This window comes from Heterostelium album (assembly GCF_000004825.1).
Source record: "Heterostelium album PN500 unplaced genomic scaffold PPL_scaffold2, whole genome shotgun sequence".
NCBI classification, from domain to species: domain Eukaryota; phylum Evosea; class Eumycetozoa; order Acytosteliales; family Acytosteliaceae; genus Heterostelium; species Heterostelium album.
Window position 1 is genome coordinate 417,848 of NW_008805064.1, and position 21,603 is coordinate 439,450.

General features: G+C 32.0%; 9 protein-coding genes across 9 annotated transcripts; 5 read left to right on the forward strand and 4 right to left on the reverse strand.

Moving 5' to 3' along the window:
• Positions 1-96: 96 nt before the first annotated feature.
• Positions 97-2,535, reverse strand: PPL_01493 (uncharacterized protein; the record flags this gene model as incomplete). The annotated part of the gene is made up of 4 exons (XM_020572500.1): positions 97-201; positions 406-2,118; positions 2,190-2,386; positions 2,490-2,535. 4 exons carry the CDS (start codon positions 2,533-2,535, stop codon positions 97-99), a joined length of 2,061 nt encoding a protein of 686 aa, XP_020437643.1.
• Positions 2,536-4,738: 2,203 nt separating this feature from the next.
• Positions 4,739-8,697, forward strand: kif9 (kinesin family member 9; the record flags this gene model as incomplete). The annotated part of the gene is made up of 3 exons (XM_020572501.1): positions 4,739-7,047; positions 7,345-7,840; positions 8,620-8,697. 3 exons carry the CDS (start codon positions 4,739-4,741, stop codon positions 8,695-8,697), a joined length of 2,883 nt encoding a protein of 960 aa, XP_020437644.1.
• A 94-nt stretch (positions 8,698-8,791) lies between these two features.
• On the forward strand, positions 8,792-11,072 carry PPL_01495 (uncharacterized protein; the record flags this gene model as incomplete). The annotated part of the gene is made up of 7 exons (XM_020572502.1): positions 8,792-8,920; positions 8,998-9,398; positions 9,477-9,646; positions 9,763-9,881; positions 9,936-10,179; positions 10,421-10,749; positions 10,851-11,072. The coding sequence occupies 7 exons, from the start codon at positions 8,792-8,794 to the stop codon at positions 11,070-11,072; spliced, it is 1,614 nt and encodes a 537-aa protein (XP_020437645.1).
• Positions 11,073-11,298: 226 nt separating this feature from the next.
• On the reverse strand, positions 11,299-12,586 carry eIF2s1 (eukaryotic translation initiation factor 2 subunit 1; the record flags this gene model as incomplete). Its single annotated transcript, XM_020572503.1, has 4 exons — positions 11,299-11,415; positions 11,527-11,917; positions 12,034-12,256; positions 12,346-12,586. 4 exons carry the CDS (start codon positions 12,584-12,586, stop codon positions 11,299-11,301), a joined length of 972 nt encoding a protein of 323 aa, XP_020437646.1.
• A 1,359-nt stretch (positions 12,587-13,945) lies between these two features.
• On the forward strand, positions 13,946-14,856 carry PPL_01497 (uncharacterized protein; the record flags this gene model as incomplete). The annotated part of the gene is made up of 2 exons (XM_020572504.1): positions 13,946-13,998; positions 14,796-14,856. The coding sequence occupies 2 exons, from the start codon at positions 13,946-13,948 to the stop codon at positions 14,854-14,856; spliced, it is 114 nt and encodes a 37-aa protein (XP_020437647.1).
• A 592-nt stretch (positions 14,857-15,448) lies between these two features.
• PPL_01498 (uncharacterized protein) lies at positions 15,449-16,879 on the forward strand (the record flags this gene model as incomplete). The annotated part of the gene is made up of 3 exons (XM_020572505.1): positions 15,449-15,916; positions 16,573-16,670; positions 16,702-16,879. The coding sequence occupies 3 exons, from the start codon at positions 15,449-15,451 to the stop codon at positions 16,877-16,879; spliced, it is 744 nt and encodes a 247-aa protein (XP_020437648.1).
• Positions 16,880-17,124: 245 nt separating this feature from the next.
• vatF (vacuolar H+ ATPase F subunit) lies at positions 17,125-18,058 on the reverse strand (the record flags this gene model as incomplete). The annotated part of the gene is made up of 4 exons (XM_020572506.1): positions 17,125-17,268; positions 17,374-17,456; positions 17,541-17,622; positions 18,005-18,058. The coding sequence occupies 4 exons, from the start codon at positions 18,056-18,058 to the stop codon at positions 17,125-17,127; spliced, it is 363 nt and encodes a 120-aa protein (XP_020437649.1).
• A 1,059-nt stretch (positions 18,059-19,117) lies between these two features.
• psmB4-2 (proteasome subunit beta) lies at positions 19,118-20,200 on the forward strand (the record flags this gene model as incomplete). Its single annotated transcript, XM_020572507.1, has 4 exons — positions 19,118-19,227; positions 19,368-19,574; positions 19,665-19,817; positions 19,894-20,200. 4 exons carry the CDS (start codon positions 19,118-19,120, stop codon positions 20,198-20,200), a joined length of 777 nt encoding a protein of 258 aa, XP_020437650.1.
• A 300-nt stretch (positions 20,201-20,500) lies between these two features.
• PPL_01501 (endonuclease V) lies at positions 20,501-21,520 on the reverse strand (the record flags this gene model as incomplete). The annotated part of the gene is made up of 2 exons (XM_020572508.1): positions 20,501-21,344; positions 21,417-21,520. 2 exons carry the CDS (start codon positions 21,518-21,520, stop codon positions 20,501-20,503), a joined length of 948 nt encoding a protein of 315 aa, XP_020437651.1.
• Between the last annotated feature and the right edge of the window lie 83 nt (positions 21,521-21,603).

The window sequence follows — 21,603 nt, forward strand, 5'->3', positions numbered from 1 at the left end:
AATAATTTTGATAAGAAATATTTAAACATTTTATTAGTTATTTGTTTTTTATTTTTTATTTTTTATTTTTTTTTTAATATATTATTATATATTTAGTTATGGACTTGAAGGTCCTTGTTGACCATTAAAATTAATTGCCATAAGAGGTGAATAGTAAGGTGGACGGTATTGAGTTCCATTGTAATCTTGGTAGGAGTAACACTTGTCAAAGAATTCGGTTTGGTCGATTCTGAGTGGAAGATCCTCTTGGATGCTTGATTTTTGAAGGTCGATCGATTGATCCAGTGAGTTGGATTCTCCGGAATCGCGGTCGCGATTGAGTGGAATGAGATCTTGTTGGTCGGCATCGAGTACACCGTGCTTTGACTTGTAGTGGAACAACACTTCACAGTAGCCGGCAAATACAACAGTTCCAATCAGTGGAATAACAACGAGATTACCCCAGAAGAATTTATAGACATTGAAGACACCTATCATCAATAGTTGGTAGATGATCAAACCGACAATGGTACGACGGAATGCACTTGGATAGAGTGAACCACCCGATTGGTATTCCGGTGTCGATACCCAGATGATATTGTACTTGGAAACGAGATAGTTGATTCCGAAATACCACATTCCAAAGATGAGAATGAATGGTGTCATTGTGGAGTATGCCAAACAGATTTGGAGATAGAGCAAGCTCATGGCGTAGCTAGTGCTGTAGGAGAACGAACCACACTTCTTTGTATCGGCGATTTGTCTTGGTGTTTTGGCAAGCCATCTCAACTTGATGAGCTTGATGAGCAGTCCGATGAAACGGAGCAGTGCCATGACACCACCGGCAGCTGCAATCATAATGAGATTGGTCATTTGATAGGCTTGTCCTGGAAGTGCAGTTGCCAACATGGTGATGATAGAAGATGGATGGTCGACAATCGATTCGATCGATTGGAAAATGGAACCAGCAATCGCAGAGACCAAGAAGACATTGAACACCTCAAAGATAAAGTATTTTCTAAAGACGGATTCGTCGACTTCGGAATTGGAAAAGAATCCTTGGACTTGCGACACCTTTTTGATGATTGGAATCAGCAGTGCCATGAAGATGATAAGCACCAAATTTGGAAGGAAACCTTGAAGGAATCCAGCTAGTACACTCGACTTTTCAATGATATCTACGAGCCAGCTGAATGCACTGATCTTTGAGAGTGTCGCAAGGTTACTGAATCCAGAAAGGAATGCAACTGGAATCGACCAGAAGAATACCAAACCGAAAATGAAAATCGAAACGATCAACGAACGAATAAAGAATGAGTGGGAAGTGTATGATACGTTTGGCCAGTAGACATCGTATGGATCTGGAGCAGAGAAACGCACCATCTTCATTGGGAATTTCTTGTCCATTACGACTTGCTCGACAATCTTGGCAGTTGATTTATGATTGAAAACAATGAATCCACTACCGGAATCTGGCATATTCTGCTCGGATCTAGTTCTGTGCATTTCGATGGATTTGTCGAGGTCGTCGATTTTCTCTTGATAGAAATCCAATGCCTCTCGCTTCTCACCGAAACAACCACACAAACCAGTCTTGACATAGACAGTCTTGTTGGTGCGACTCGCCTTTTCCATAGCACATTCGTATTTCTTTACGAATCCCTCACGTTGATTCATCAATTTATAGATGATTGGAAGTTGATTAATGAGAATAATATCACGGATTTGTCCAGGGAAATAGGACTCCATGTAGCGAGTAAGTGATTCCTTGGTGAAAAGACGATCTGGGATGTCACGAATGAATACAGTATGGTTCATCAGACGATTCTGATGTTTAAAGGTGATACGACGCTCTGCGAAATCCTTGTAGTCGAAATAGATAAAGAAACAAACCACCGAAGTAACGATGACAGTGAAAACTACATGCACCCACAAAAGATTCTCACCACGTGCAATGTTACTCATTGATATGACCGAGAGACCAACCACCTCATCTGGAAGTGTACCGTTGTTCTCTTGTCTCGCAGCATTGTATCCACCCTGTGAGTTGGTAGGATACAAAATGATTGCAGACAATACTACCAAAACCACCATAATATAAAAACTAGTTCTAATTTGTCTTAGATAGAAATATCCATCCTATTGTTCAAAAGTTAATATTAATTATTAATTTATCATATTCATTAACTAATTAATTATCTATAACATACTAATCCAGCAGTTTGAATGATTTTCTCATTACTATAATTTAGGGTGGAAGCTACCCAACCAAAGAAAGAATCAGAGGGAGCAGTATCTACGCCAGGTTGTTTGGTTTGGTATCTATATTCATAGAAATCCTTGAACTTTCTTCTAAAGACGCAAAATGCAATGAATACCAAAACTGAGATTACAGCATTGATAACCACTGTTGAATAAATAAATATATTTTTGTTAGTAAAAAAAAAAAACACTAATTCTAAAATTTGAAAGTTTCCCTCCAAAATTGTATGAATTGAATTAATACTTACAGGTCACCACAAATGCTGAATCCTGAACTCTATATTGATTTGGCATTTTAAAAGTTTACAACAATAATAACAATAATATATTATTATAGCTACTATATTATTATATACAACATATATAAACTTTTAAAATGATTATTTTAAAATATTCTTTTAATTGAAAAAAAAAATCTATAGTTTTATAATTTTATTATTAATGAAATTAATTAGTAATATTTCAAATAAAATATAAATAGAAGGAAAAGGAAATATAAAGGAAGTTAAAACATGTCAAAATTGAGAAGTAAAATAATTTTCAACTATCAGTTGATCGAAAACCCACTTTGCTATGCTCCAGTTATTAATGACAATAAAAAAAAATGTGTATCTTTTTAGAATCTATTACTGTAAGATAAGGTCTAACAAACAAAAGTTTAAATTTGTAATATAGTTATATATAAATATGGTAATATAATAAATGTATGTGAATACAGGTATATATGTATGAAATGAATGTGTGGTGAATGTGACAGAGATAGTGAGGTATAGGATATATAGATGAAGGATTAGATTGCTCTTGTAGATAAAGAGAAAGTGAAAACAATATTATAATAATAATAATAATAATGTTAATTAGATTATTTTGATTTGATAGTAAAGTGATATCACTTTATCAAAAGGAATGAAAAGGATGAATAGATATCGGGAACTACTACTACTTGATCAATAGCATAGAATGATAAATTACTATTATACAATGCACAGTGTACAAATTCACTAATACTAAATTATAATAATGCAATTTAAATAGATCAGGATATTTAATGATGGTTATGATGTGATATTATGGTTGTTGCAGCTGTGATGTGATTGTTATTAATTTGCAAGTCACACCTTAATTAAAGGTGGGTGAGTGAATTGTGTCTTTTTGGTTGTCAATCAAAATATATACATATTCCTTTGTTGCTGATATTATTTACTCTGAGAAATGAGTGAATGTCAACATATTTATATTAATGAAATGTGGGTGTGTGGTGGTATAGGGTGTGTGTCACACCATTTGAGTGTGTGAGTTGTTAACACGTGCAAATATAAATGATGTTATATTATCAAAAAATAAAATATAATAAAATAAAATAATTACAATGATTTGTTTGACTTTTTTTTTATTTTTATTTTTTATAACATTTACTCTATTTCTTGTTGTTTTAAATATAATTGGAGTGTGACATTTAAATGAATATTTATAAGCTTGCTGTAACTAACTAATTATAAAGATAATCTAAAGATACCAGAGAAAGTAAATATAATTATTATTATTTGGTTTATATAAAAAGGTGATTGTAGATGAATGATTTTTAATAAGATGAACGTTGTTTCAAGTAATGATATTTTTAAATATCATTGCCTTATGAAGTTATTTTAGAAAATGATTGTCTTTATAAAAAAGTGGTGTTTTTCACCTGTTTGGCAAGAAATTTTTGAAAAAAATATCAGTTTTTTTTTTTTTGATTTTTAACTATTTTTAGATTAAAGAGATCTCCTAAGCAGGAGGACTTGATTTCAGTTAGATAAACATTTAGTACATTCAATATTAATTAATTAAAAATACAATTTTTATCATTAAAAATTAATTGACTTATTGAATTTTTTCTTCCTTTAGATTTAAGAATTGTTTTAAAGATTTTTGTGCTCAACAAAGCTTTGGAGGTAGAATAATTAACTAATTTCCCAAAAATATTTAAATGTTTTATTAAAAAATTATATTATCAAAATGGAGTTGATTTGACCAAATACAAATAAACAGATAAATAAAATTTACAAAAAATAAAATATCAATAAGTATTTAAGAGGTTTTCTAAAAAAAAAACTATTAACAAAGTTTTGAATATGATATTGCGTCAGTTAAACAAATTATTTTTAAAAAAGGGCGCTTTGATAAACTCGTTTGGTTTAGTTTTTTTTTTTTTTTTTTTTTGTGAATCAAATGAAAATAAACCTTTTTCCCACTTTTTCTTGAATTTTATTTTTTACCAATATTATTAGTTGTTGTCTAGTGTAGAGTAAAGTGATCATCTGTAAATAAATACGAATCAACAATAATAATCATATATCTAAATTAAATATTGATCAATAAAAATTAATGAAGAATATCTAATAATAATAATCAGCTAGAATAGAATTGGATAATTATATATATAAAAAGATCGATCGATCATCCTCTCATCTTCTTAGTAGATATATATAGATAGATAGAGATAGATAGATAGAGAATGAGTGATCAAAATCAAAATAATAAAACACCACCACTTTCATTATCAACATCATCTGCACCATCATCGCAATCGAGGATACCATTACCGCCATCTGGAAGAACACCTAACAGACGTGCATCTCTGTCAAGTGGCACAGGAAATAATACCATTTCAAATGGATTGCTTGTCAACACTCAATTGTCAAACAGTGTAAATAACAGTAGTATAAGCAACACTACTACTACTACTATTGGTGCTGGTGCTGGTGCATCTACTACATCTGCTTCTGTTAGTCAAAAAAAGAATAGTACTAATAATACGACTGTATCAACAACCACAACAACGACATCATCATCGTCATCGACCACAACTAAGAGAAGAGCTACAATTAGTGCTGGATCGTCATCGTCATCAATCAAATCCAATACATCAAACACCAGTCCGAGTATTGCAGAGATTCTTGCGAATACTCCAGCCACTCCACTCCCACTTCCAACAACAACTACCTCTACAACTAGCACTACACCATCGACATCATCGTCATCGTCATCATCATCATCATCTACATCGGCAACACCAACACCAATATTCCAAAGTATATTACCATCACCACTCTCACTTTCGCTCAATGTCAATAGCAATAGCAATATAAATCTACCACCTCAAATTAGTCATAATCATCACCAGCATCAACATCAGCGTCACAATAACAATAGCAATAATTCAACACCATCACATTCACCATCACCACCTCCAGACGAAGCATATTTGTTTCCACAATATAAAAGTATAAATTCGCACAACAGTAATAATGTTGGCGTTGTTTCAACTTCCTCGAGATCGAGATCACCCTCACCACTGAAATTAAGTTATAACTATGGTTCACATCACAACCATACACCAATAAGCGATAGGCAACTTCACGACACTGTACATAATCAACGCGATGAATTTGTTAAGGTCTACTGCAGATTCCGTCCACACTCTCACTCGGAGGGACTGCTAGACAACCAGCAACAAACAGTAAAGATATCGATCACCGACGATAACCACGTTGTCCGTATCAACAACGGCAATACTCTGCAATCGTTCCGCTTCACCGGAGTGTTGCCAACGAGCACCACTCAGGAGTCGGTGTTCCAGTCGGTCGCACTTCCGCTTGTGGACGACCTCCTCAACGGATTCAACGTCGCCATCATTGTGTATGGTGCAAGTGGCAGCGGAAAATCATATACCATTCAAGGCTATCTGTCTTCGGATTTCTTGGACAGTGGAAGTAGCATCGGACTCGACAAGAGCAACGACGATCTCCTCTGGGGAATCGTGCCGAGAACTCTGCGGGAGCTCATCAACAGGGGTGTCCGCGACAAGGATAAATTCAAGTCCAGCATTAGAGTATCGCTTTTCGAGGTTGTCCAAGAGCGAGTTCACGACGTCTTGGCGAACGGCAAGGATTTGGAGCTGCGTTTGTCGGACCAGGGATTCTTGGCGCCCGATGCACTGACACTCCAACTCGACTCACACGAGACAATTGTACAGCTCCTAAACACAGCGAATCAATCGCGCTCCAAAGGACATCTGTTGTTCTTGGTAACTGTTACTCGTGAGAATCTAGATACAAAGGAGACGACCAGTAGTTTGTTGTATATGGTGGATTTGAGTGGCTCGGAGATTGCCGACACCAACTCTGTCAACAAGTCGCTCTATGCACTGGGCGGTGTCATCGAGGACATTGCACGACGATCGAAACACGTTCGCTATCGTGACAGTAAACTAACACAGCTTCTACAGAACTGTCTAGGTGGTAACTCTAAGACCTGTCTGCTTGTCAATTGTTCGAGTTGCGAGCACGAATCGGCGATTCGCGATACCCTCGCCAGTCTTAACTTTGGCGAGAGAACACAATCCGTTAGAAATCAACCGTTTATGAATCATGAACTGAATAAAGATCAATTGAAACTGGTCGTTCAACAGATGCGTTCGGAAATGACACTGCTAAAGTCGGTCATTGACAGCAGCGCTGGCAACGGCAACAACGCAAGTGGCGTGGGAATCTCCAACCAACTACTCAAGATGCAGCTTACCATTGAGGAATCGAAACGCGCAGAATCAAAGCTACAAGATGAAGTCACCAAGATGGAGATAAAGGAGCGTGAGTATATCAAGGAGTTGACAGACGCGCGACAGCAAGCAAAGAACCGCGCGTCCGAAAGTGAGCGCGTTGACCGCGAGTCGCGCGCACTCCAAGCGCAACTCAGCGAACTCCGCAGCAGCAAATCGCTCGAGTTGGAACGACTCTCACAGAGTGTCGACGAGTGGAAGATCAAGTATGGATCGTCGCAAGAGCAGATCAATAACCACGCTGAATACATCAAGACACTGGACAATCAAAAGATGAAGTGGAAATCAAAGTATGACGCGCTCGAGCAGCAGTATCGCGCGCTCAAGTCGCAGGCCGACAACACCGACCGCTGGAAGTCGAAGTGCGAACAGCTTGAACAACAACTCGCTCACTATCGCCAGGTGGAAACAAACCTGCAGCTAGAGATTGCACAGCTAAAGGAGCAGCAGAAGCAGCAACTGGAAACACTGTCCACTCTCACGTCACACATTGACTTGCTGAGACAACGCGTCGAAGTAGAATTCCCTGCGATTGCTCAAATCGTTAATAATCAATCACAAACCATAACAACAACATTGGAATCTATAAATAATAATATATCGATAACATCATCATCATCATCTTCAACTTCAACTACATCTTCAAATTCAAATTCAAACTCTACAACCAATAGCAACAATGAAACAGGTGAAATAATGAATACTGTAAAGAGAATCGAAGATATATTTGAAAAGCTAACTGAACAACAACAGGAGCAGAGCACCAATATACAATCGTTTTTCTCCAACTTTGACTCCAACACCTTCTCAACTTCATTGATGAGCGAATTGGATGAGAAGCAACTTGAACAATATAAATTATTATTAAATAATAATAATAATAACAACAAAAATGATAATGAACAATCTTCATCGTCGTCTACAACACAAAATCAACAACAACAACAATTAACAACAACATCACCTAAAAAAGGATCTTTAGTTTTATTATTTTGTAAAGTAAGTATATTGAAATACTGACTAAATAACTTTTAATTTAAAAATTCTAATTATTTATTTTTTTCATTTACTACTTAATAGAATTTCATTATTTTATTATTTGTCATGCTTTTAGTATTTATTTTAATGGTTTGTGTTGGTAAGACACTGGAGCATAAAGATCGTTATAAATATACATTCAGGTCATAAATAAAAAGATATCCATACATACAATATATAAATATATTTAATTTGCAAAAAAAAAAAAAAGTTTGTTCGTTTTTTTTAGTAATAATATAAAGATCTTCATGAATTTACACCTTTTTGAAACTTTTCATATTCGATTTACGGCATTGTAAGCATGTCTAATGTATTATTTTTTTATTTTTTAATTAAAAAAAATCTAAATTGAAACAAAATGCAAAACACACAATTTTTATGGAATAAATTTTTTGGTGTAGTCTATGTTTTAACACAATTATTGTTTTTTTTTTTAATTATTCTTGCTCACAACTTACTAGTGTTACAAAAACAAAAAACAAAAAAACCTAATAATAAAGATATTAATAATACATTATATGGTTAGTTTGTTTAGTTAGTTAGGTTTATCAGTCATTTTGCAGGACAGTCTGTTTATTTAAATTTAATCGTTTTATATGTTGTGTGTGTGTGTGCATTGCAGTTCAATAACACATCAACATCAACAACAATATACAAATCAAAAATAATAGAATCATAATAAAATTAATTATATATATAAAAGTAATAACTATTAACTAAAGTAATAACTAGCTATTTAGTTAATACATATTAATAATAATATTGATGTTAGATTAGAGAGAGAAACAAATATTAAATATTTATCTATTTGTTTTTAAACAAACTAAAAAAGAATAGAATAGAATAGAAAAAAAAAAAAAAGAAATCTTTTAAAAAATAATATATTTTTAATTAATAAATAAATAAATAATAATGAAAAGTAGTAGTAGTAGTAGTAAAAAGAATCATGGGTCTTCTACTTTCTCTTCATTGCTAGCTGTATATATAGTCTTTGTATTATTACTATCATCTTCATTTACAACAATAGTAGTTGATGCTTTGGTATGTTATTCTTATATTTTATAATTTTATATAGAGATGTTTGTTGGTTATTAACGTTTACATTCTTATTTAAAAAGGAGGATATGAGAAATGTTCAAGCATCAACGAATTCGGCAGAATATAGTTTGAGTTCGGTGTCTTTAACATCGTCTGGAAGTTTAGGTGAGAATTCCGATTCAAATTCACATTCCAAAGTAAAGACAATCGATTATCCGAGAAATATCACAATGGTTTACAAGGGCGAATGGAACAGTACATCGGTGTCACACATACACTTTAGCAAACAGACAGGTCATACTTTGTTCTCATTGTTGAATCACGACATCTCTTCTATACCCAACTTGAAATTCGATACTGTCGAAGGTGAGATGGTATTGCGTGACGGTGAATACTCATCGGATCTCAGTAAGAAATATCTCCTACTTGGAATCTACGAGTTTGAATATGGTTTATTGACATTGATTGCATTTCCACCTAGGTATGTAAATGAAATGAATCTTCAAGTTTAACAAACAAACAAATAAACTAACAATCAACAATCAACAATCAACAACAGTCAAAGTCAAGCGATATCATTTAATGTAGTGAATACAACAACTCCACAAGATGTAAAGAATGAAATGACAAAGATAATGGAGAATAGTACACTCACTCAAGATTGTCTATTCAGGATTGGTTTACAATTTGAAACTGTTGCAAAGAATGAAAACAGTGAAGAGATACATGGTAGGTTCGCAACAAAGTTGTTCTAGAACAAAACAAACCAATAATATTGTTGTCTTTACAACAACAAGTTCTTTACTAATTATTTAAACTATGTGCTGTATGTTATGAATCTATAGATACAGAATTACAATATAAATTAAGTGGACACTATTCAAGTCCTTTCTGTAGGGTAGAGATGGATGTATCGGCATCGTCAATACTGATGAGTATCTATCGTTCGAAATGGATCAACTATGTAATTATGGTTTCGTTGTGTTCGTTCATTCAGATTTTCGTGTTGATCAAACAGATGGACTTTACTGGCACCCAATCCGGTGCTGCCAAAGTATCGTTGTATACGGTTGGTATGCAAACGATTATCGATGCCTATCTCTGTCTGATTCACTTGACAGCCGGTGTTTTCTTTGAGTCGATGTTCAAGGCATTCGCCACCGCTGCCTTTTTCCAATTTATCACATTCTCATTATTTGAAATGAGATACCTCCTCATTATTCTCAAGGCTAGAAGACCTCAAGCTTTTGCACAGGGTTGGCGTATGTATACTGCTAATAATGATTAGCACTTCAATCTTCATCTTTCGAAAAATGATACTAACTTTTAATTATCCTTTCATCATTCTCTTTTATCTAAACAATCATCATTGTAGCATCACTTCGTCGTGAATTTTCTATTTTTTATTTAAGATTTTGTATGTTGGAAAAACTTATGATTATTTAACTAGCTGAGAAAAATACAATTTGTACTAACTGATTATAATATTATTAATTTTTTTAGATACATTTTTAATTGGTGGATTTATATTAGTTTATTATATGAGCCATCTTTTCCATATATTTTTGTTTATTATGTATTCGTTCTGGGTACCTCAGATCGTCAGCAATGTAAAGCGATCATCGAGAAGACCATTCCTTTGGAGTTATGTTCTGGGAATGTCATTCACAAGATTGACAATACCATTATATTTCTATGGTTGTCCGATTAATTTCATTCTTTTGGAACCAAACTATTTCTTTAGTTGTGCATTGTTCCTGTGGATGTGTACACAAATATTTGCACTCTATCTCCAAGATAGATATGGTCCAACATTCTTTATACCAAAGAGAGTAAGTAACACATCATCAAACAAACAAACAAACAAACATATCCTATAATAATTAATTATCAAACTATAAACTAACCTATAATCAATTAAATCATTATTTAGTTTTTACCACCCAAATACCAATATACAAGACCAATAAGTATGAGTATTAGAAACAGAGAAGAAGGACAAGGATGTGTTATTTGTATGAATGATGTCGAAGCAAACGATAGCGACTATATGATAACACCTTGTGAACATCTTTTCCACTCAAGGTGTCTCTTACGATGGATGGATTATAAAATGGAATGTCCGACCTGTAGACGTACAATTCCACCTGCATAGCCCAACACGAATCACAATTCATTTATTTATTTAAAAACAAATACCAAAAAATCGAATAAAATAAAATTTATTTATAAACAAACAAAACTAGTTTGCAAACTTCTTTTTTTTCTTTTTTTGTTTTTTTTTTAATAATACTAAATCAATAATAATTTAATTTAGTTTGAAATATTTTTTATTATTTTTTAAAGATTTTATATACCTATCACTATCTATCGCACATTATTTAGTTTTCATCTTCATCCTCATCAGAGTTATCACCATCAACAAGTTCATTCTCACGCTCCAATTGTTCCATGAGATCGTCCAACTCTTGATCATCAGAAGCACCAACAGCACGTGCCTATAATTATTAAGAAAGAAAGAAAGAAAGAAGATGATTTGTTAGAACAATATTGTTGCTTTGTGGTGATCTATAGTTGATTGCTTTGTTTTGTTTGTTTTGGTTACTTACTGGAATCTTAACAGTCAATCTACCCTTTCTCTTTTCGAGTTCTTCACCGAGGATCTCTACACATTTGCTCAACATGGCCAAACCTTTTTCTTTGTCGTCGAAAGTACCAACCATAACGTATAATGGTGGGGCGATCAAAGTGACGGTGACAACACCAAAAGATTTGTCGTCGATCTGTCCCTCTGCGTTCTTTTGAGCAAATTGAATAGCGTGATTCTGTGAAGCTAAAACTGCAGCCTTAATAGCATCGATACCTTCATAGTCGAAACAAGTCATTTCAAGATCAGCACGAATCTTCATTGGTTGTGGTTTGAGCTTATGTGAAATGATCTCCATCAAAACCTTGAGTTGGTCCGGTGAAATATCGAATCCTTCAAAAACAGCTGGTTCACTATAGATATATATATAGTTATAATTATCAACAAACAATATTTATTAATCATCATCATCATCATCATCATCAACACATTCAATTTCCAAAAGCGTTTAATTTACAACTATACATACCTGATTGAAAGTCTGAATGCATCGTAAGCGTGTTGATATTTAGTGTATAAAGCCCATCCAAATTGTTTATATAATTGCTTTGGTTTGATGACCTTCTCATCCATAGTCAATCTAGTTGCAAGATGTCTAATAATGCTGTGGACAGCCTTTGATTTATTGTAACGCTCTTCACACTTGGTAATTTCCTCTGGTGTAACTCTTCTCTTTGACAAATCGATATATCCTATTGTTTTATTTGTTTTTATTTTGTTTAATATAATTTGTTATTTGTTATTATTAATTATTTCTTCTTCTTCTTCTTCTTCTTCTTACCTTTTTCTTTGTCGACTCTGACTACTACGACAACCTCTTGTCTTCCAACTCTAACCAATTTAGTCAAAGATCTGATACGACGACGTGAGATTTCAGAGAGCAAGATCATACCCTCGATGTTGTTATATTCCAAAAGTGAGACGTAGACACCCATCTCACCGACAGAGGTGACGGTGACCATGACCAATTCATTCTCCTCTGGGTACTTCTTTTCGTACATACGACAATTGAAATCCGACATCTTTAAGCTTTTTGTCTTTCTCTTATTTCCACAAGAAATTCAATAGTAAATTTAATTAATAAAGATAAAAGAATGTTAAAAATGCTTATCAAATGTGATTGTCTACTAAATAGTTTTTTCGAATGTTCAAAAAAAAAAAAAAAAAATTCAATTTTTTTTTAAAAATAAAAATAAAAACTTGAGAAAAAAAAATTAATTTTTTGTTTTTTTTAAGGATTAATATCAATGTTAAACAGCATACTAATAATCTCTATGATTTGTATTAACCGATTATTTCTTCTTTTAGAATGGTTTTCTTCTTTTTTTATCAATTAGTGATAACTGCACATATTTATTGAATTTATATTATTTATGTTTATAAATAGCAAAAAAGAAGATTAAAAGCTATTTAGACTAAACAAATAAAGTTAGGTTAAGTTTATTTGATCTGATTCTCTTTTTTTTTTTTGTTCATGTCCAAAGTAATTACTTAAGAATTCTTTGATGGTTCAAAAAAAAAACAAAAAGATACAAAGAGGATATCAAAAAAAAAAAAAAAAATCAATTTGTTTTTACATTTTAAAGAAAATTAGTTATTAATTGTTTCTACAATAAACAAGTTGATCTTTCTTTTTTGATGTTTATCTGTTTTTCTTTATTATTATCTATAATTAGCAAGTTTTTTTAAAAAAACAAAAAAAAACACAACATCCAATCAAAATCATTATACCTTTTTTAAGTCTGAAAAAAATAATCTTGGGGGTTCACACACAAGCAAAGCCCTAAATTTATAACTATATTATAATTGTCGAGCACCAAGCTATTGCTCTATCAAAAATCAAAAAATAAAAAAAACTTATGGCAGAACACATTTTAATCCAATAAGAAACAAACAAACAAAACATATAAGAAAGAAAAAACAAAACCAAACCAAAGCAAAGAAAGAAAAAAAAAAGAGAAAAATTAATAGTTAGATAGAGACTCTTGACTACAAAAACAAAAAAAAGTAACAGATAACAAAAAAAAAAAAACAACATTTCACTCATAATATTGGTTTATTTGGTATTGGTTTTGTTTTTTTATTGTTTTTCGGTCTTTATTCAGACATTTTTAATATAAATAGTAATAAAAATAACTTTAGTTTGAGATATTATAATCCACTCATCTACAATAACAACAAATAAAAGAAGCAATAGAACAAACAAATCCACTGCAACAACAACTACATCAACAAAAGCAACAGTACTTCTCACTCAAAACCACCCAATAATCTAAATTAATTCCAATTTAAATCGATCACCCACACAACCCTCAATTAATTCACACAATTATCTCATTTTTATATATATTCACACACAACACACACACACAACAACACACATGAATAATAATACTATCTATCAAATCTATTGTTGGACTATTGGTGCTAGTGGGTGTGTATGTGTCAGCAAGTGAATGAGGTTTGTGAGTGTGATTGAGTGAAGACAATAATCACCTAAATTTAATTCTAATTATTCAACAGCAAAAGGTAGAGTGCAATAAAACAACATACAACAACCCATCCTCACCTATACTGAATACTGCACTATAGTTGCTTAACCACACCAATCAACAAACAGAAAAAAAAAAAAAAAAAAAACTCAAACCAACAAAACACAACAATAACACTAATAATAAGAATAATTATAACATAAAAAAAAAAAAAAAAAAACAAATATATTAAAGATAATAGCAATTCTAATTTCGCTCTCTCTGGTTTTAAATTTAGTCTCACTATTATTGCCATTGTTTTTGTTGTTTTTTTTTTTTGTTTTTTTTTTCTTTCACCATTCACCATAATAATAATTAATTAACAACACAAATACACATATAATATAATTATAGATATACACCTACAAATATTATTCGGTCTATATTGGCAGATTTGATTTTTTAAAATATTGTTATCCAATAAAATTGAATCTAGACAACATCATCAACAACAACATCAAAAATCATCATTTATTAACAACAACAACAACAATCAAAAATAACAATAACAATAACAATAATAGTAATAACAGTTAAACATTAAACAATTCCTTTTATTAACTTATCCATCAACCTTCTGTTTTTGGTTTATTTTTTTCGATATATAACCAAATTAGTTATAATTTTAGCAACAACAGATAATTATAGTTTTAGTAAAAGTAGATTGTTGTAGTTGTTGATTAAATTTAATTCTAAATAGCCGTACAGCAGCAGCAACAGTAGCAGCAGAAGCAGAATCAACAATAACAACAACACATTAACATCAATAATAGCAATAGTTATAAACATATTAAAAGTTAAAGAGTATACAGAAGAAAGGAGGATGATCATATGTGGAAATAATAATAATAATTATTATTATTGGTGTTGATCATATATAATACAATATTGTTTTTATTTATTTTGTATAATAGTAATAGTAGTAGTAATAGCAGTCAAATAAAACTATCTATTTGCGCATAGTAGAGAGAAAAAGAACAACAAACAATCAAAAGTAAAGGATTTTTTGTTGTATTTATAAAAATCAGGAAGATATATAACATTTTTGAAATTGTAGATTGAAACAACACACCCTCAATCCACTCAATTCAATTTTAAATATAGATCACACAGACAACCAAACCAACACTAAGTTCTAATTTAGTTGCACTTGCGTTTCGTCATCCTTTTATCAGTAGTCATCACTGCTTGCTTCTTCTTTGCATTATTAAAGTGCAATAAACAACAATCAATCAATCAATCAAACAAAAATCATAAACAAACAAAACAAAACAAGGCAAACAAAAAATAGATATATTTTTAATAATATAATTATATTTTATACTTGTCACATTTTAAAAATACGATATTTAAATGACTGATAGTTATAATATTAATAGTAACAATCTTAACCATCATAATAATAATAATATTAATAATATAGTCAACACTAGTAATATTATAAACTATTTTAGTTGTAGTAGTAGCAGCATCAATAGTTGTCAAACTTCAACAATGCAAAATCAAGATATAATCAATAATAGCAGTCAGATTGGTGTGGTGGCGAGCGATGGTGATTCAAGCAAGTCACCGGTAACAGTCACCAAGTCAACTTCGTCATTTATGAACAAAAGAAAGTTTGGTCTCACTATCAATCTCGAGAACAATTCCGACACCGACAAGATCGACTCTACCAATATATTTATTGTTGACTCGTCCAACAAAGATGAGTTGCAACAACAATCACTTTCACCTAATACCATCATTAGCCAGCAACAGTCAAGCAGGTCACCAAACAATTTGCATCTCTCACCCAATTCCTTTTCACTTGTAAATAATAATGTAAATTCACTCTCATTGAAACTAAAGATAAATACCAAGCTGCTGCTGTCAAAGCAGAGCAACACCGGCGGTATTGGCGGTGCGGGCGCATCATCGGATGAGCCGCTCGAGAGTAGTCGTTGGCTGGGCTGCGACTCTGACAAAATCAAGATATACGATCCGATCTGCTCCAAAGTCTGCGACTACCTCTTCATGGGCTCGGAAACAATCGCCAGCGACTACGAACTGCTGCGACGCCACGGAATCACACATATCATCAATGCTTCACAACAATGTAAAAATTACTTTGAGGAGCATCCCGAGCGTCCCTTTATCTACAAGAAGTTTCCACTGCGCGACATCGCCACGGAAGACATTGGCGCAGTGTTTCCACAGGTCATAGAATTCATAGAGTCCGCTATAGCGTCGAACGGCAAGGTGTTTGTTCACTGTCAGATGGGTGTCAGTCGCAGTCCTTGTCTGTGCATGCTTTGGATCATGCACTCGAGGCGGTGCTCGTTTGACGACGCCAACGACGCGGTCCGTGCGATCCGTCCAATCAGTCGTCCGAACGCCGGCTTCCAACTGTGCCTGATGAACTGGGCAGTCAAAGAAGGTCTGCAAGAACCCAATAGTTTTCGCTCGGCAACCACAACATCGTCGTCGTCTTCAATAAGCAGCAACAATTCTTCACCACTTTTGTCACCGTTGAACTCACCGAAACTCGCATTTTCCAGTCTGGCAATACACTCGCCGCATCATTCACCGCTGAGTGGCAGCTCCAACAGCATACAACATTTCAATAGTATACCCTCCTCACCTTCGTCATCTTCACCGAAAATCTGTAAATTACCAAACACCAACAACACTTCAAACGCAACTCCAACCTCACCATCGTGTGCTCCAACCATCCCATGGGAATTTTCACAAAACTCCAATACCTCCATTCCTTTATCGACGGCAAACCTAATAATAGATCAATAGCAATAACAACAACAATAATAATAATAATATTAAAATAAAGAGTAGACTATATTATATAAATATATATATTTCAAATTAATATCTAAAAGATTCATTCAATCATCATCATCATTTCTTTTATATTGTTATATAACTATATTAAGATTTATTAATAATAATCATTTTGATTTTAAAGTTTTTTGTTTTTTTTTTTTTTAGGTTTTCCTATATTCTTCTTCTTCTTCTACTACTAATTATATTCAAACTTAATCTGCACCTGTCATTCTCTTTACTTTTAACATAACACTGTCTTTTGATGGGTCATATGGGTGATCCTTTGATGGAATCTCTAAAATAGTTGGGATAACTTGATTATATTCATCGATCAATGGTCTAATCTCATCTGCAATCTATATACATAAAGATAAGAAAAGAATACGTTCGTTAGAATTCTTTTGAGTCTACAGTAAAACGTTTACTTAAGTTGTAGAGTAGAATCTATTGTGGTATCATACTTTTTGTGAAATCAAAATGATGGCAATGTCATTTCTTTGGGTGAAGTTTTTAAATGATTGTTCGATTTTAGAGATTGAGGTTTCTATACATAACAATGAATGAATGTTAATAATTAATAATGAGATCAATGATCTATCATAATAAAACTGGTATAATTAACACATACTGTTGTCAACTACAAGGAAATTTTCAGTCTTTTTCTTATCTTTTTGACCACAACCAGCCAAAAGGAAACCTGTAACGATATCCTAAAGTAAACAGATAAATAAAGAATATTTGATATTAATAAAAATGTTTTGTTTTTTCATAGTTTGTCGTTTTCATTCATTCATTTATCTATTCATCCTATTTATAAACAAATGTCATTTATAAACATATATCCTTTATCAAATATGATGCTCTATTAGCACAGACTGATTCCAATAGAATCGATCTATATATATATATTGATTGTTTACTCATATCATATTATCTAATTTTATGACAGCGTTTCTGCTACTGATTTATTTGTTGTGTAAAGATATCTATCATTTCGATGGTGATTGCCAACTGAATGTTATATTGTAACTGATCGAACATAAATGAATGAATGAATGAATGAATGAATGAATTATGATTTATGATTCTTACTTCATCACCAATTACAGCGACCAAAGCATTCTCTGTCATATTCTTGGCAGCCATTTTATTTCTTTTCTATATATATATTTAATATTATTAAAAGTGAAATGTACAACTACAATAATGTCGGGAAGAGAAGAGAGATAGATCTATCTTGTTATAATTAAATATAGAATAAAAAAATGAAAAACAAAAAAAAATTAAAATTAAAAAAAAAAAAAAAAAGGCTAATTGCGACAATAATAGTGAGAGAGAGAGTGAAGCGTAGGAAGGAAAAGAAGTCTCTCACACAGTCAATACATCTGAAGCCTGAAAAAAATCAAAAAAATATTATTTTTTTGTATTTTTATCATTTTGTTATGAAGCAGCCACCTTGTTTCGTCAAAAAACTAAAACAAAAAAAACTAAACAAAAAAATGCTTTTGAAAAATCTCATGAGAACAGACCAGGATTGATACAAAAGTCAAGCAATTCACTGGGTATTCACACAAAATGGAGCAATTAATTAATGATTTTATTTTATTTACAAATGTGTATTTTTATTTGCAAATGTTAAATTGAAAAATGAATAAAATTCAATATAAATTATAACTACTATCTTACATTATTATTACTTTCAAAATAATAAATGTTTTGTAACATAGAAACCATCAATTTTGTCATATTATTATTATAATAAATAAATATGCCATATCTTTGTTTGTTTTTAAAGTATTGATAATAAACTTTTATTTAGATAAAAATGACATTTTTATAGTAACAAAATCTTTAAGCTATATTATTGTACTTATTTGTGTAATCTAAACTTTATTCGAGTAATAATACATATTCCTGACGAATTCATTACCAATAATATTGAATCTTAATAATTATTTAATTTAATTGATTGTTTGATTTGAAATCAATTAAAAAACATTATATTATTGAAGTTCATAAAAACTAGATGAGCAAAAATTTTTTAATTATTTAAAAAAAAATATTATAAAAATGATTAAAAAACTTGTTTGAACATCACCACTATTTTGAATTAAATTACTTTTTTTATTTTATTTTATTTTTAATAAATTTATATATTGTATTATCAATTTTTCAAACTATTTGTACACAGTTATATAAAAAGATATGTCATCGAAACACTTTAGATTTCCAGTATTTGGTCAAGTCGACTACTTTGGTCAACCACAACACTCGGCAGCTTCATATACACCATCAGAAGAGAAACAAAGAACAACGTATGTGTCTATCTTTAATTCAAAGTTAATAATAAAGTGAATTATCTTTTTTTTTAAAGATAGAAATAAAAGATAGTTTATTTTATTTTATTTTATTTTATTTTGACAAATATATTAATTTAATATATTTATTTATTTAGTGATCCAATTGTAACAGGTTCATCTGTTATTGCTATCAAATATAATGGTGGAGTTGTTATGGGATGTGATACATTGTGTTCCTATGGTTCGTTGGCCAGATTCAACAATATCCAGAGAGTCAAACAGTTTGGTCCAAAGACTATCGTTGGATACAGTGGTGAACACAGTGATTTCCAATCGATCACTCAACTTCTAGATGATTTAGTGTAAGTTGACATAGTCTGTTACGTGGACACTCTCTTTCTATTATGATAGATAATGAAGATACTAACATTAATATTGTTATACTTTTATAGTATTGATGATCAATGTATAGATGATAAATCTCAACTTAGCACAGAGGAGATCTGGAATTATTTGGCACGTGTACTTTATAACAGAAGAAACAAAGTCGATCCATTGTGGAATAATCTCGTAGTTATGGGATTCGATAAGAAAACAGATAAGAGGTATGTTAATGTTATTGTTTTCGGCTAGTTGTTTAGTTGATTGCTTAATATACTAATGAAATAAATGCATATCTAGCTTTTTGGGTAAGGTAGATCTCTATGGTACATGTTTCAAAGACGATTATATTGCAACTGGATACGGTCAACACATTGCTTTGCCATTGTTAAGAAAGGCTTACTCACCAGATATGACTTTGGAGCAAGCACAGAAATTGATTACCGATTGTTTGCGTGTTTTGTTCTACAGAGATGCAAGATCATCAAAGAGAGTTCAACTTTCATACGCCAACGCCAACGGTATGGAAATCTCTGCACCAATCGAATTGGAAACCTACAACTGGGATATCGGTGAAGCCGCTGTCAAGTCATTCGACCAAGTTTAATTTAATTAACATAACAAAACAATAGCAATAACATAATCATAATAACAACAAACAATTTAGTTTAGTTACCTTTTTTTAAATTAACATAGCAACAACACATAAATCATATAACAAACAACAACAACAACAACAAACAACAAACAACATGAACTTAATAGTTACATTATAATATATAATCATTCATTGAAAAAATAAAATATTTTAAATTTGTACAAATTATTATTTTAGTTGTTTTATTATTATTAATTTAAAACAGTTTGTTAGATTGGTTAAGGTTATGATGTTTATCTTGATATGATATCATGGTTTATAGTTCTTTCTTATGAAATCTCTTGATCTAAGATCGGCTTGTCTAACTGGTTCTGGTACTCTGTTGGTTGTTGTGCATGCTCTGATGATTTTGAGTGAGGAATCGAGTGAGAGTCGATGGCCTTGCGAGATGAATATAGCGTTGGTACTATTGCTATGACTGATGACAGCAGCACCCCAAATCTTACCGGATTCACCTTGCAACGGTAGATAGTCGCCTGCACTCTTACAGTGTTTGGCAACGTCGAGTTTCACTTGTTTACTGCTCATGCCATCGACGCAAAAGAATGTTTTGCCGACACCTATCGTTGGCAGATCCGCCAGAACACCGAGATGGCAGGCCAGTCCAAAACCACGAGTATGTAACATTCCGTTGCCATCGACAAGCAATACCTGTGGGAAGAGTTCAGGTCGCTCCGTTTTGATTCGTTCTATCAGTGGTATCAACGAGGGACACTCTCTAAACGCCAAAAACCCAGGAATATATGGAAGGGTCAGCTTTACAAACTCATAGATCTCATAGACGACCTTTAGCGATGGATACTTTAAAATTACAATCGATGCACATGCATCCTCCATATTATCTTTTACAAAGCTAATATCTACACCTCCAACATATCTTAGTTTATTACTTTTATTTGGTGTTGTAGAGGCTGCTGCTGTAGATGTTGTAGTAGTAGCAGTAGTAGTAGTTTGTTCTTCTTTTTCATCATCATCATCATCTACCTCTTCGATATCTATTTTATCTTCTTCTGTTTCATCAGATGTAGTAAAAGGTATTTCAAAATCTACATTATCTATTTCAATCATCTGTTGTTTCAAATCATTCTGTACACTAAATTTTATTCAACATTATAATAGATTTAATAAATCAATCTTTTTAAAAAATCATACTGGTCATACTTACTTTTTCCATTCATTTTCAAACTCTTCAAATTCATTTGTTTTCCCTTCTTTGCTCGCATTTTCGCGCTCATTGCCACTATTTTCAACTCTTAATAAATACTCCATTATTATTATTCGACTTTATATGTTTTAATGAATTACATGTAGTCAATGAATTAATTGCAAATTGACTATTTTTTTTTTTTTTT